The sequence below is a fragment of the Amblyomma americanum genome, chromosome 5, assembly GCF_052857255.1.
Source record: "Amblyomma americanum isolate KBUSLIRL-KWMA chromosome 5, ASM5285725v1, whole genome shotgun sequence".
NCBI lineage: Eukaryota > Metazoa > Arthropoda > Arachnida > Ixodida > Ixodidae > Amblyomma > Amblyomma americanum.
This window is the reverse complement of record NC_135501.1, coordinates 134,442,058-134,454,972: the sequence shown is the minus strand read 5'-3', so window position 1 is coordinate 134,454,972 and position 12,915 is coordinate 134,442,058. Positions and strand designations below refer to the sequence as shown.

The window sequence follows — 12,915 nt, the reverse complement described above, 5'->3', positions numbered from 1 at the left end:
AGTCTTAAGGGCACAGGGTAAGCCCTATACTTCCCATGCATTTTAGGCCATGTTGAGGTACATGTTTCTCACTAACTAATAACAGTAGCCTAATAATACTTATATCATTGTTTGCCAAATTTTGTGCTATTTTTACTGAACTAGAATATTTGAAATGTGTTGAAAATTCGATTTTTAATAAAATTTTTTCCGGTAGTACACAAATCTGGCCTTTCTTTGCGCATTTCAAAATTGATAACAAAATAACTGCTCAGTGAAATTGCTTAATTCTAGTTCAGTAGTTGGCAACACTTATGTAGATGATTGCAAAAAAAAATCAGCCGTCTGTCTTGAAAGGCATTTGAAATAATGGTACCTTTGTAAGAAAAAACACTGTTTTGAGATAATAGAGCGTAAAGAGAAAAAAGATGTGAAAAAACATTTTTTATTCGCAGAAACGCCTCCATAGTAATTGGTTTAATAGCCCCCTGCTTCGTAGTCTCTGTCGCCGTCATTTTTTCGCTTTTCGGCTTGTCGTTTTGACTGTCGGGCCACTTTTGTAAGCTGTCGTGTTGCTCGGTCCGCAAAGTACATGCGCTTATGGTCAGCTTCCCTCAGCCACTTGATGGTGTTGCTCCCTGGGTTCAATCCACACGCCTTCAAAACGTTGGCCCGTGCGATGCTACCATCACTAAATGAAAGAACAGCATCCAGTGTTGCCATCCGTAGGGTCCGAAGCCTAACAAACACATTCTTTGGCGCGCGTTCCCAAACAACATGGTTGAACGACTCATTTGCATTTTGAGTTCGCCCATGCAGGCACTTCTCTAGGAGCTCAGCCTTCGATAGCTCCCTATAAATGGGTTTGATAGCCTCCAAGACAGATGCAGGCAAACTCTCCTTGTGGAAAAATGGCTTGCCCTCTGACTGACTTCTGTTGAAGGCACACCACGTATCAGGTCCCTTTGGGCAAAGTCCATGGCATGGGTCATCGTCTGTGGCCGATAAGTGGAAGAAGGTTGCCCAAACGGCCTTTCGCAGTTCATCTCAACTTATCAGCAGCAACCTACACCGGCACAATTTACAATACTGATCGAAAGGGATAGCACTCGGACGCAGCTGCATGAAGGTTGCAGAAACGTGGAAAAAACGTGCAAAGCGTCTCAGGATTGTCTTGGCTAAGAAAGAGGAGCTGTACAATAGTTGCCAGACAATTTTTTATATGTAGCTGATTTTAGACAAGTTTTGAAATCAGGTGGTGGACTTTTTGGTTGAAAAAATTGACGTTAATCCTGAAAGGGGGCGTGGCCGCTCAATACTTGGTTTCGGAAAAAGCGTTTTTCAGCCGTAAATATCGCTTTCTGAGGAAAGTGCGATCATGGAACATGTGTAGAAAGAATTGAACTTCTAAAATTCCAAAAGAAAAAAAAACGATTTTTTTTAAATTTTACCTTACCCTGTGCCCTTAAAAGGTTGGAAAATAAAAAGAAACGCCTGTTCCGCTCAGCAAGAGCCCATGGAGCGCAAAGCGCATGGGCGAAGTACCGCGCTGCGGAAAAATCGTATCAATCTGCTATCCATAACGCCAAGCACAACTTTTTTCATCAAGACCTTCCTAATATGCTCAGCGATAACCCCAGGAAGTTCTGGCAAGCCATTAACCCTCATCATGAACACACGATTACCCTCAAAGACAAATCAGGCATGGCTATGACCGACTCTGAGTGCGCTACTTTATTCAACGCAGCGTTCTCATCCGTCTTTACTAATGAAACCGATACGCAACTTCATACATCTAATTTACTCTTTGAGCATGCTATGCCGGTAGTCGCATTTTCCTCACTGGGTATTGCGTCCTTAATTAGAAACATGGAAATCTCATCTTCATCTGGTGTAGACAATATTAACTCGAAACTTCTAAAGAGCACTAATGATATTTGTGCCGAGTTCTTATGCTTACTTTTTACCCAGTCACTCTCAACAGGACAACTACCGGACGATTGGAAAACTGGAAAGGTCGTTCCAGTCTACAAATCAGGTAACAAAGATTCGCCGTTAAATTACCGACCCATTTCCCTTACTAGTGTGCCCTGCAAACTAATGGAACACGTCATCTATACTCATATTATAAACTTCCTCGACTCGAACAATTTTTTCCATTCGTCTCAACATGGTTTTCGGAAAGGTTTTTCTTGTGAAACGCAGCTAGCCCTATTCATTCATGATTTACATGCTAATCTCGATTCTAACCTACAGACCGACGCCATTTTCCTGGATTTTGCAAAAGCACTTGACAAGGTACCTCATAAACGCTTAATCCTAAAACTTTCCCGTTTGAACTTGCCCCCCGACATAGTAAAATGGATAGAAGAATTCCTGACTAATCGCTCACAGTTTGTCGTTGTTAACAATCAAAATTCCAATCCGCTACCAGTAACATCAGGCGTCCCTCAAGGTTCTGTACTAGGCCCGCTTCTATTCCTAATTTATATTAATGACTTACCGACCAATGTGTGCTCTAACATTCGCATGTTTGCGGACGACTGCGTCGTTTATCGCACAGTTACTAACGCCTCCGACCCAACATACCTTCAAGATGACCTAAACCGCATACAGGAATGGTGCGACCGTTGGCTAATGGAACTGAACCCTCATAAATGTAAACGTTTGTCCTTCCACCGCCGCCGTAACCCGCTTGATTTCCCATATGTAGTCGCTAACGTTCACCTGCAGTCCGTTTCATCATACAAATACCTAGGCGTCACTCTGTGTAACAACTTATCATGGGCTACACACGTTACTAACGTCATTTCCTCGGCTAATAAAACTCTCGGATTCTTACGACGTCATCTTCGCCACGCCCCACAACAGGTAAAATTACTAGCATATAAAACTCTTGTCAGGTCAAAGTTAGATTACGCATCGCCAGTTTGGAACCCTCATCAAGTTTACCTTATCAATGCGCTCGAGTCACTTCAAAACAGAGCAGCCAGATTCATTCATTCCTCCTATTCGTACGATATCAGTGTAACATCTTTAAAAGCGGAATCCAGTTTAGCGCCCCTTTCACTTCGTCGTCGTATTTCTAGCCTCTGCCTATACCATAAATTTTTCCATAGTTCGCTGCGCTGCGCTCCCTACATTGCCCCGCCAGCCGGCATATCCCACCACATTCGTCATCCTTTCCAAGTGTTTCGCCCCCGTGCCCGTACTGTTACCTGTGCCGCTTCTTTTTTTCACCGTGTTTCTGTAGACTGGAACGACCTCTCTAATGACATCGCTACCATCTCATGCCCATCCACATTCGCCGAAGCTGTTACCAACCATTTTTCAACATAACACTTGTTCATTTGACTGTATGTACCCACCCCTTATGTAATACCCCCAGTGGGTCTTTAAGGTATTAAAATGAAATGAAATAATATCCATTGAATTGGAGAATTTTTGTCTCGTCGATTGAGTTTGGTCGTTAGCCTGTTCGTTTCTCTGTTTCTGAGTTTTTCGCTCCGTTTTTGTTTTTCATTTCCTTTCTCTAAATCCATATTCTCATCTTTGGCTTAAATCGTGAGGCAGTGTTTTCCTATGCATGAAAGTTAAAAGGCTTTGTGACTAAGTAAACCATTCTCAGTTCGCTCTCTTTCTTCGAGTGTGATTTGTTCCGTGTTCATGATGTAAAGTGTGTAGCATCACGCTCACTATTGGCAGAAACTGATCGATCACCGGATTAAGAGCGATCATGCGCTTTCAGGTTATCCTAGTTGGGAGCATATCTTCTTAATATTAGATTCACCAACTGGAACTGTGGACTTGCGTACAACACGTAGGGTGTTACATGAATAGAAATTTTATGACCCAGAATATTTCTGGAATTTTGCCCTTCTTTTCACAGAATTTATAAACTGTCTGATCTGTCATAACCAACGTCCTGAAAAAAAAAAAAATCTTGTGCTCTCACGTGCAAGAGGAACTTTCAAGGATGCTTCCAGTGATGCAGTAATTGATCGGGGTTTTAGCATGTTTCACCTGTGGACATTATTTTCATACTGAACACCATGTAGTATTTCCAAGGAGTGCTTAAATACCCTGAAAGAAAATCCACGCATTAAGTCACGCGTTCTATCGGCTCTGTATGCTCAAAATCGCTCTAGACCAACTCCTGAGATGTTGAACGCTCGCTTTCTTGAGAACAGATTGAAGCGTAAATGATTAGGAATCGATGTCGTCCCCCTTCCTCCTCATCTCAGTAACAGCTAAGAAACGAAAACAAAGAGCACGAACAAACACCGGTAATGAGACGCACACGAGCGATGCAATGCAAAGTAACATTGAGCGCGTCCCGAAACGATTGTTTCGCCTGCCGACGTAAACCGGCTGTGCCTCCACACAAGAGTTCCGCATTGGAGTAGTGGGAGCAGTGTGCCTTGCTCAGCACGCTCCTGGAGGACGAGCTTGCCTGTGTAGAAATAACCTGTGGGGCGGTGTCTCAGAGGGGGGGGGGGCTCTGGGCTAGAAGAAAGGAGTCCGGAGCGACCCACGCTGCACTCATCGAGCAGCCTTTCCGAATAAACTTCATTCTTCTTCTTCAGCGTGCTCTTTCGCGAAAACGGTGTTCATTCCGTCCCTTTCTCTCACTCTCCCTAGTTCGTAGAGAGCAGAGGGAAAGAGACGTTTAATACAGCGGCGGAGTGCGCCCGAAGGCAAGGCGACGTGGTTTAAATCGTGAATTTTTTCGAAAAAATAAAAGCAGTCATTTTTGGTTCAGCCCATAGCTGGGCGAGAGGTTGCACGTGGGCGCCGTGTTAGACCACCAGAGGGTATTCTACACTGTAACGAACTTTGTAGTGCTGCTACTTGAAGATAAAGACCATGAAAAGAACCACTCAACTATGGCAAATAAATGATATCGAATTGTCGACATTCTAGGATTGAGCAAAAAGGAGATTCTCAGTAGGTTTTACTTCTTAGAAAAAAAAAGAACTTAGGTTCATAGCGAAATTATTACACCTTCAGAAAAATACATTAGACCGAACCACAGACTCGGACGAAATTTGCAGGAGTTACAAGCGATTGTCCCGCCCACTTACTTCCACCACCGCGTCCGTCGCTTCCATTACTGTGTTTTCCAGATTATGCACGAACAAGGCCAACAGCAACTACTCAGTTACTTACTTACTCAGGTGCAGGCAAAAATTAGAAAGCTGCATCTTGGGTGCGCGCTTATTAATCGGAAAGCCTTTAATGGCTCTTAATGTCATTCATCCGTCCGTTAACAGAGGGCGCCAAATGTGTTAACTCGGGAACTAAAAAAGACAGGAGAACACCAATGGCTGCTTCAGATAGAGGAGGAAAAACTGAACCTGGAAGCCACATTTGGTGACTGTAGAGTAATTAGTTAATTATTATAGTCAAAATGTCAAATTTATGTTGAAATATCGCGGACGTCAAAATAGTCACGGGAGTGATGTGGCGCCACCCACCGGAAGTCGTCACGGCATAGTGAAAATTGTCACAGAATGATTGAAAAAACGTCGGATTTTTTGTCAAATTAGATCGAAAAATATGTAATTGAGTGTAATTACTGCTTAAAATTCTCGAAAAAATGTATAATTTACGTATCGGTATTGCCACGGGAACGATGTGACCTCACATCCACCGGAAGTCGTCACGACATAGTGAAAATTGTCACAGAATGGTCGCCTTTCGCCTATCAGCACTTTAGTTGCCAAAGTGTCTGGTATTTATTTTTACAGCAGGAGCTGGCTTTCTGTCATTGCGCCCCGTAGACGGAGTTGCCCAAGGCATACGCTGCAGCAGGAGGAAATGGGTGCGGAGAGAGTGGGAAGGAGAGGCGCGCCAACTTGCGATTGCAGGGCCGCTTCACAACGTAGCAAAGCTAGCTGTCATGTGTTTTCCCTCAGATATCTCCTTCCTCCAGGATGTGAGCGCGTGTTTGGCTGCATCGGCCTCGTGCTGCAACGATTGTTTCGCCGTTCCCGCTTTCCATGTGGTGGTCGTCCGTGAATGAAAGATTCAACGCTAGCGGTTCTGTGTTTGAGTGAGCGCTTCAGTGTCCAGCGTGCCCCCACGGGTCGGACGCACTGTTCTCTTTTTCTTTGGAGTCCTTGACACCCTGCACCGACGAAAAAGCCTTGTCAGCAGCATACCGGAGCTGTAGCCAGCATTTGTTCTGTGCGTGCACTCTTTCAAAGGCAGTTACAAACTTTTTAGTCGGTTTAAAAAACGTTGTGAGCTTTAAATAACGTTACATATCATGTAGTCATAATATACTTAAGTAAAAATAAAAACAGTTATCAAGTTTATAAGATAACCTAAGCAGTAACATAGCACTGAAAATACTGCATTGAAAACGAGGTGAGGCAAAAAAAAGTAAAATGTTTTGGTAGCTCTAAGACAACGTAGCAAGTGTATTTCAAGCGCTCTGCCTCCAACTTTCCAACTTTTTCCATTCTTCATACAGCGTTGATCCTGTTCATAGGAGTTGTGTTTCACAGGGACTTTTTGCGACCACCTCGAAAAGCAAAGTAACGCTATCGCCTTACAATGTTAACGTTACTCAAGGTTGATCAGAATTTTTGTTGCTTTCTCAGCCAAATGCTGCAGTTTACTTTGCTGCATGTCCTTTTGTATCACCGACATCCAGGAAGGCCTAATAAACTTTATTGTGGCATGCCTGGCAAAAAGTAATAATATTCTAGACAACCGTAAGCAATAACGCTGTCCTAGAATCAGCCCTTGTCTGACAAGGGTCCTTGAATATCGAGCATATGGCACTTAGCTGTCGACCGTTTTCTTGTTTACCCCGCCCGTCGAAACGCGCCCGCATAAAACTGTCCATAGATGTGTGCACACAAAGCAAAAGAAATCTATAGCTTCGCCCAAACGAACGGATGACATGAATATTTTTCACGCGCAACAACAATAAAACAGGCAGGTTCTAAAGCATATAACCAGGGCTGTGCATCGGCGGTTACGGTGACCAAGAGCACAGGAAATCATTCAATAAGTAGAACAAAGACGTGACTTCCGTTGGTGCGGGTCCCAGTCTAAATGGCATTCATCTTCGTTGCAGTAGCCTCCTTTCCAAGAGGAAAACTTTCGATACTGCACCGTCGATGCGCAAACGGGTAAAGTGCACCATAACGGCTTGAAGCATTGGTCGCGTACAGTGTCCCACTGGAGGTGTCTCAGAATGCAGAACAACGAGGGTGCCTTAAACAGGTAAATAAAGGCGAAAATTTGCTCTGTCTACGGGAACAGGGCAGACAGGGCAGCAGCCTCCCTGTTAAGAGCAACATGAGCTTCAGTTGCTCTTCCGTTTTGCCAGTTCATTTGCCCATTTCAATCAATCAATCAAAGGAAGCTTTATTTCATAATTCACAAAAAAATTGTACAAAATATTTGGACCGATAGCCTACATGGCTAGTGTCCGGTCCAATACAAATCAAGTCATTTAGGCATTTAGGCAACCACATAAATATGTAAAGTGAAAAAAAAATGAAAACAGCGAATTAACACAGCAAAAGCATCCAGTGTCCGATCGCATGCAAAAACAAGTCATTTTGGCAAACGTACAAGGAAGGTATACACCGGCATTTTAAGAAACACAGAAACACAAAAAGGAAATCACATGATTACTTGATTATGCAAGAAATATAATTTAAAAGATAGTTTAAAATTTCTGGCAAGCTTTATTTCCAATGGCAATGTATTCCAGACTTTCGTCCCAATGAACTCGATTAATCTCTCACCGTATGTGTTGTGATGGATCGGAAGATTAAAATTACCATTAGCAGCATGTCTTGTGTTGCGAACAGGCAAAGTGAATAAGCTCATCGGGAGTGGAGACTTAGTTGTTAACATGCAGTTTACAAGAAGGGAGATTTTATAGTCGCGTAGGGCGGAAAACTTTAGTACTCGAACTTCTTCAAACAGATTGTTACTTGGATGATGCAATGGAGAATATGTTATAATCCTTAGTGCTCGCTTCTGTAACCGTTGCAGAGGTGTGAGATAAGTTGAGTATGTGTGGCCCCATGATTCGCAGCAATAACTCATATGACAATGAACGAATGAGAAGTACAAGCTTCGTAATATGTTGCGAGGAAAGTATTGTCTAGCCTTAATAAGGACGTAGCAACCAAACGCAGCTTTATTACAAACGCTGTTCACTTGATTCTTCCAGTTAAGGTTATTGTCAAAGATAACACCAAGATATTTAAATGAAGGAACTGTTTCGATTATACAATTGTTCAAGGAGATCCTAATATGGTTAAAGTCAACGTTTCTTCTTCTTGTATGGAAGACGACATATTTAGTTTTCGCAACGTTCAATGTTAATCTATTGTTACTGAACCAGTTGGAAACAGTCATTAAATCCTGCCTCATATCGTCTTGCATCGCAGAAACCGATTTACCTGTGAATATGAGGGCCGTGTCGTCTGCATACATGAGAACCTGCGAAAGCGAGACTGAACCTGGAAGATCATTTATATAGATGGAAAACAGTAGAGGCCCCAGGACAGATCCTTGGGGTACTCCGCATTTTATATAGCTATATGTAGATTCAAGGTTGTTAATTACCACTTTCTGTTGTCGACCTGATAAGTAACTGGTGAAAAATTGCAGTGTGTCATCAACAATCCCATAGGCGGCTAGTTTCCTCAGTAATATTGGATGTGATACAGTGTCGAACGCCTTCTTCAGGTCTAAAAATATACCAATTGCGATTTCGTTTTTATTAAGAGCTGAATTTATCAACTGGGAAAGCGTTAGAACGGCTGTAGAGGTCGACCTGTTTGGGACGAAACCGTGCTGCTGGTGACAGATGATGTTATACTGACTAAGGAATATTTTTAGTTGAATGGCAATTAGTTTCTCAAAAAGAGTATTTAGAATGCTTAGTACAGATATTGGACGATAACTACTTGGGTTGTTTTCGTCTCCAGATTTATAAATAGGCACAACTTTCGCGATTTTTAGAATGTTTGGGTAGCAACTAGTCTCTATAGCATGGTTAAATATATGGCATAGTGGGTTGGACAGAAGGTCGATATTATGCTTTAAAACTGCAGTCTGAATACTGTCGTGCCCAGCCGCTTTATTAACTGGCAGTGCGCTTATTACAGATGTAATTTCCTCGACAGTGACTGCATTTAGATTAAAATCGGTGTGGACAACTCTGGGTAGGGTAGTAGAGGCGGACTGAAAAGAGAACTGGTTTGCAAGAGATTCACCAACATTGGAGAAGTAGCTATTAAAGTCATTGACTACCTGTACGGAGGGGTCGTTAGGGGTAACGCGTTTCTTCGGTCCAAGTCCTGTGACGTCCTTAACAATTTTCCAAACTTGTTTCGAGTCAAGGCCAGGTTTCGTGACTAAATTACTGTAATACATTTTTTTCGCTCTCCTCATCATCGTAACAAACTTATTCCTATAAAGCTTGAATTGACCGTGATAATAATTGTTTGTTTTGTTTTGCTTCCATTTGTGATAGAAGGAGTCTTTTTTCTTTAGAACCGCAAGTATATGATCAGTTATCCACGGGCACACAGCTTCTTCGTAGTTACGACGTGTGCATTCGCGCTTGGACTTCATTACGGCATTTGATACGCAGCGGATAAAATTTTCACACTCTATATTCACATCACTGTCGTACAATTTCACAAAATCAATGCTCTGCAAGAAGTTTCGAACGCAGGCGTAATTTACTCGAGTTCTTTTGTCTCTAGAATACGTTTTGCAATGCGGATATAAGTAAGTGCGTGGTAAACACCTGAAAGTCGGACAGTGATAAGCAATAGCTATATCACAAACGCCAGCGCGTACAGTCATTTCATTGTTGCAGAACATATGATCAATAAGGGATGCAGATGTCTGTGTTATACGAGTAGGTGAGGAAATAACGTTTTTAAGGTTAAATGACTGCATGAGAAGCAGGTAGTCGCACTCGGAACATCCATCTTTTAAAAGATCGATGTTGAAATCACCGCATATAACAAGTGGAGTATTGGTTGTCATTAGTGGGTTGAAGATAGTTTCCATATCCGAGAGAAAGTTTTTTACGCTTGCGTTGGGAGGCCGGTATACCACACCAATGTTAAGACCACAGCCGAGGTGTACAAAAAGAGATTCGACAGACTGCTTACTGCATGAGCTATCTTTTACAACCTGGTAATCAACACTATTCTTTATGAAAAGCGATACACCCCCACCGCGTGATTGGCGGCACCTTGGTAAAGATATCATGGCATATCCGGGTATTTCAGCGGTTTCATTTTCCTTTAACCATGTTTCTGTAATTGCAATAATGTCATAATGAAAGGAGAATTGTGATAAATAGGAAAGAAGAAGGTCTAAGTTTTTATGTATGCTGCGGATATTACAATGCAAAATAGATATGTTTTCCCTTTCTATCCAGGTTTGCTCGATTTGCTTTACACAAACAGCCATTGTGTTAGAGAACTTGTCGCAAGTCTTCTGCACTTGTCACGTGAAGAACATGTGAGTTTTCAACTTTGCGCATCAAAATTTTTCCGTCTGACACCCACGTGAACTTCCATTTTTTCTCTTTCTTTGCTTTCACCGCCATTCCCAGCAATACTTTATTAGCAGGACATAAGTGCTCATTCACAAAAACGGGCGTATTGCCTTCAAAAGCCAACTGAGAAACATTAAGCCTTTGCTTCTTTGCAACTTTCAGAATTTTATCCCGCACTGAACGGGAAAAAAATTTGACAATTATGTTCTGTTCATCTTTTTTCTTTGTAGGTACACGATGAATAACTTCAGTATTGCCAGTATTGGCTATACTTGTTGGCCTAATTACTCTATAGAATGGTTTCTTCACTGCTGTCTTGAATCTGACTTTCGCAAAATCCCCCTCGCACAACTTTCTATGGCCTAACACGTTTCCATTGGCGTTCTAGGGTTCCGACACGCTTTAAACAAAAAAAAAGCGACAAGTGTTAAACATCGTCGAACTCCTTGTAGAGGCGACCGACGTGCGAAGGAGGAGATTTTGGCACGTCCGCGGCGCATACAACCAAACCACATTCCGTAGTCGCACTCAACTGGACTACGCCTATAGAGGTGTGATGAAGGGACATGATTTGTGGTTAAAAGCGTATAATAATGCTACATAAAAGTTCACCAACGTACAGAAGAGTTGGCATACGATTTTTAAACAACTTCCTCCTCCCTCCCCAAAAGAAAACAAAACGCGATAATGTTGCGCTTAGGAATCGGGATTCGAGCTAACAAAATATGGTTTGACGCGCGGTTCGGGGCACATGCGCCTGAATAGAGAGGCCCCAGGATTTAGAGGACTTATATCCCGGAAGCAGAGATGCGAGGTAAACTTTGAGGTGGCCTGGGTGTTCCGTGAAAAGCGGGACCTGAACGGTAACCCGTGGTTGTGCTTGCTAGTGGTTAGGCTTCGGTACGCGGCAACGAAGCATTCTTGACAGCTTGCTTCGCCCAAGAGTTCTACGCTCTGCCGCTGGCCGGTCGCTACTAATGTCAATAGTAGACAAAAAGTGTAAAGCTAGAAAATAGAGATTCATGGGCCTCTTAGCTGGGGCCAGCTGCACGGCTAGGACTGCTATGTACGAATAGAAATGATCAGAAAAAAAGTAAAAAGAAAAGTGGAAATAATAGACGCGCGTCGTAGCCACCACGTGTTCCGCAGTGATGACACCTGCTACGAAACAAGCCACGTCCGCATTTTCATTATGTGTGTTGTTGCTGTGCAGGTCTTGCTTAATCTCTTTGTACTCTTTCTACACTTTTCGTTTCAGCTTTCCTTCTTCTTTTGATTGCAATTTACTTTGCTTTTGGTCGCTCATTCGCTCTTGTTAATGAATTGAGCTACTGTTTTACTTTTCTCGCGGTCCACTTTTTGTGATACTGCAGCTAAGGCTGGACAGGAAAGAGAAGAGGACGGGCAGTTGTGCCCGTTAAGTGACACTCGGGATATCTGTACGGAGAGTAAACGAGGGTTTTTTCTCCCATTGCCGAAAAAAAAAAACGAAGCTTCGGTCGTTAATACAATGCCTTGATCACCACTTTCTTCCATTCATTCTTTTCTTACAATTGCGTGGTTATTTCTTTGCTGGATATGATATCAGGGTAGAACCTTTTGTGTAAACCTCTTGACCAGCCCACTATCCTTATGAGGACTATATTTTGCCGTGCAGCAGCACCAGTGCATTCGCCCGCCTCCGTACTAAGTGCAGCGAAACAAAGTTGTCCGCGAGTAAAGTTATCTTTTCGTCTCTAAGCTAAGAATTTACTTTTTCATTCGTATTTGAAAAGTATTAGTCCTACAGCTCATTGCAGTACATTATTTTATGTGCATAACCTTAATGTTCTTCTCTGCAGGGAACGCGACGAACAAAACTTAGCTGCTCGTTTACAACGGGAAAACATTGGTAAGTCGCCCTACTCGCATATTGCACTTGTAGCCTCCATGTTATAGGTTTGCATCTCTATTCTTACTGCAACGAAAAATTCCAGCCGTTAATTATTTCCAATTTGTTCTACGCTATTTGATTAGAATTCTTATAATATTCTAAGTACCTTGCTTGCAGCGCGCGCCGCATAATTAGCCGTCTATGCCGATGAAAGCTATTAATGCTTTTTAAGCTCTGTAAATAAGATTTGCAGTGGCGCCTTGCTGACAAGCAGTACTTTGAACGCGCGGAGATACATTTCACAAAATGCACTTAAACAGCAAGCATATCTGGGGAAGTGTGGCAGGCCGGAGTCGAGGCTGCGGTAAAAGAGAAATGCGCGAAGGGAATTTTGTAGCCAAGTTGTGGCACTTATATTGACGTAGGCAATGGACTGTGACGAATGTGCATTTTCTAGGCAAACAGTATAATTTTTTTACTTGCGTTTTAACTTATTGAACAATGT

General features: G+C 42.6%; 1 protein-coding gene across 1 annotated transcript in view; it reads left to right on the top strand.

Annotated features, from left to right (window-relative positions):
- LOC144135052 (natterin-4-like) overlaps window positions 1-12,915 on the top strand; it is a 28,123-nt gene that overhangs the window by 7,808 nt on the left and 7,400 nt on the right. The window contains exons 2-3 of the mRNA XM_077667813.1: window positions 7,070-7,218; window positions 12,379-12,428. Of these exons, the coding sequence (XP_077523939.1) occupies window positions 7,190-7,218; window positions 12,379-12,428 (79 nt within the window). The 5' untranslated portion in view covers window positions 7,070-7,189. The remainder of the gene's footprint in view (window positions 1-7,069; window positions 7,219-12,378; window positions 12,429-12,915) is intronic.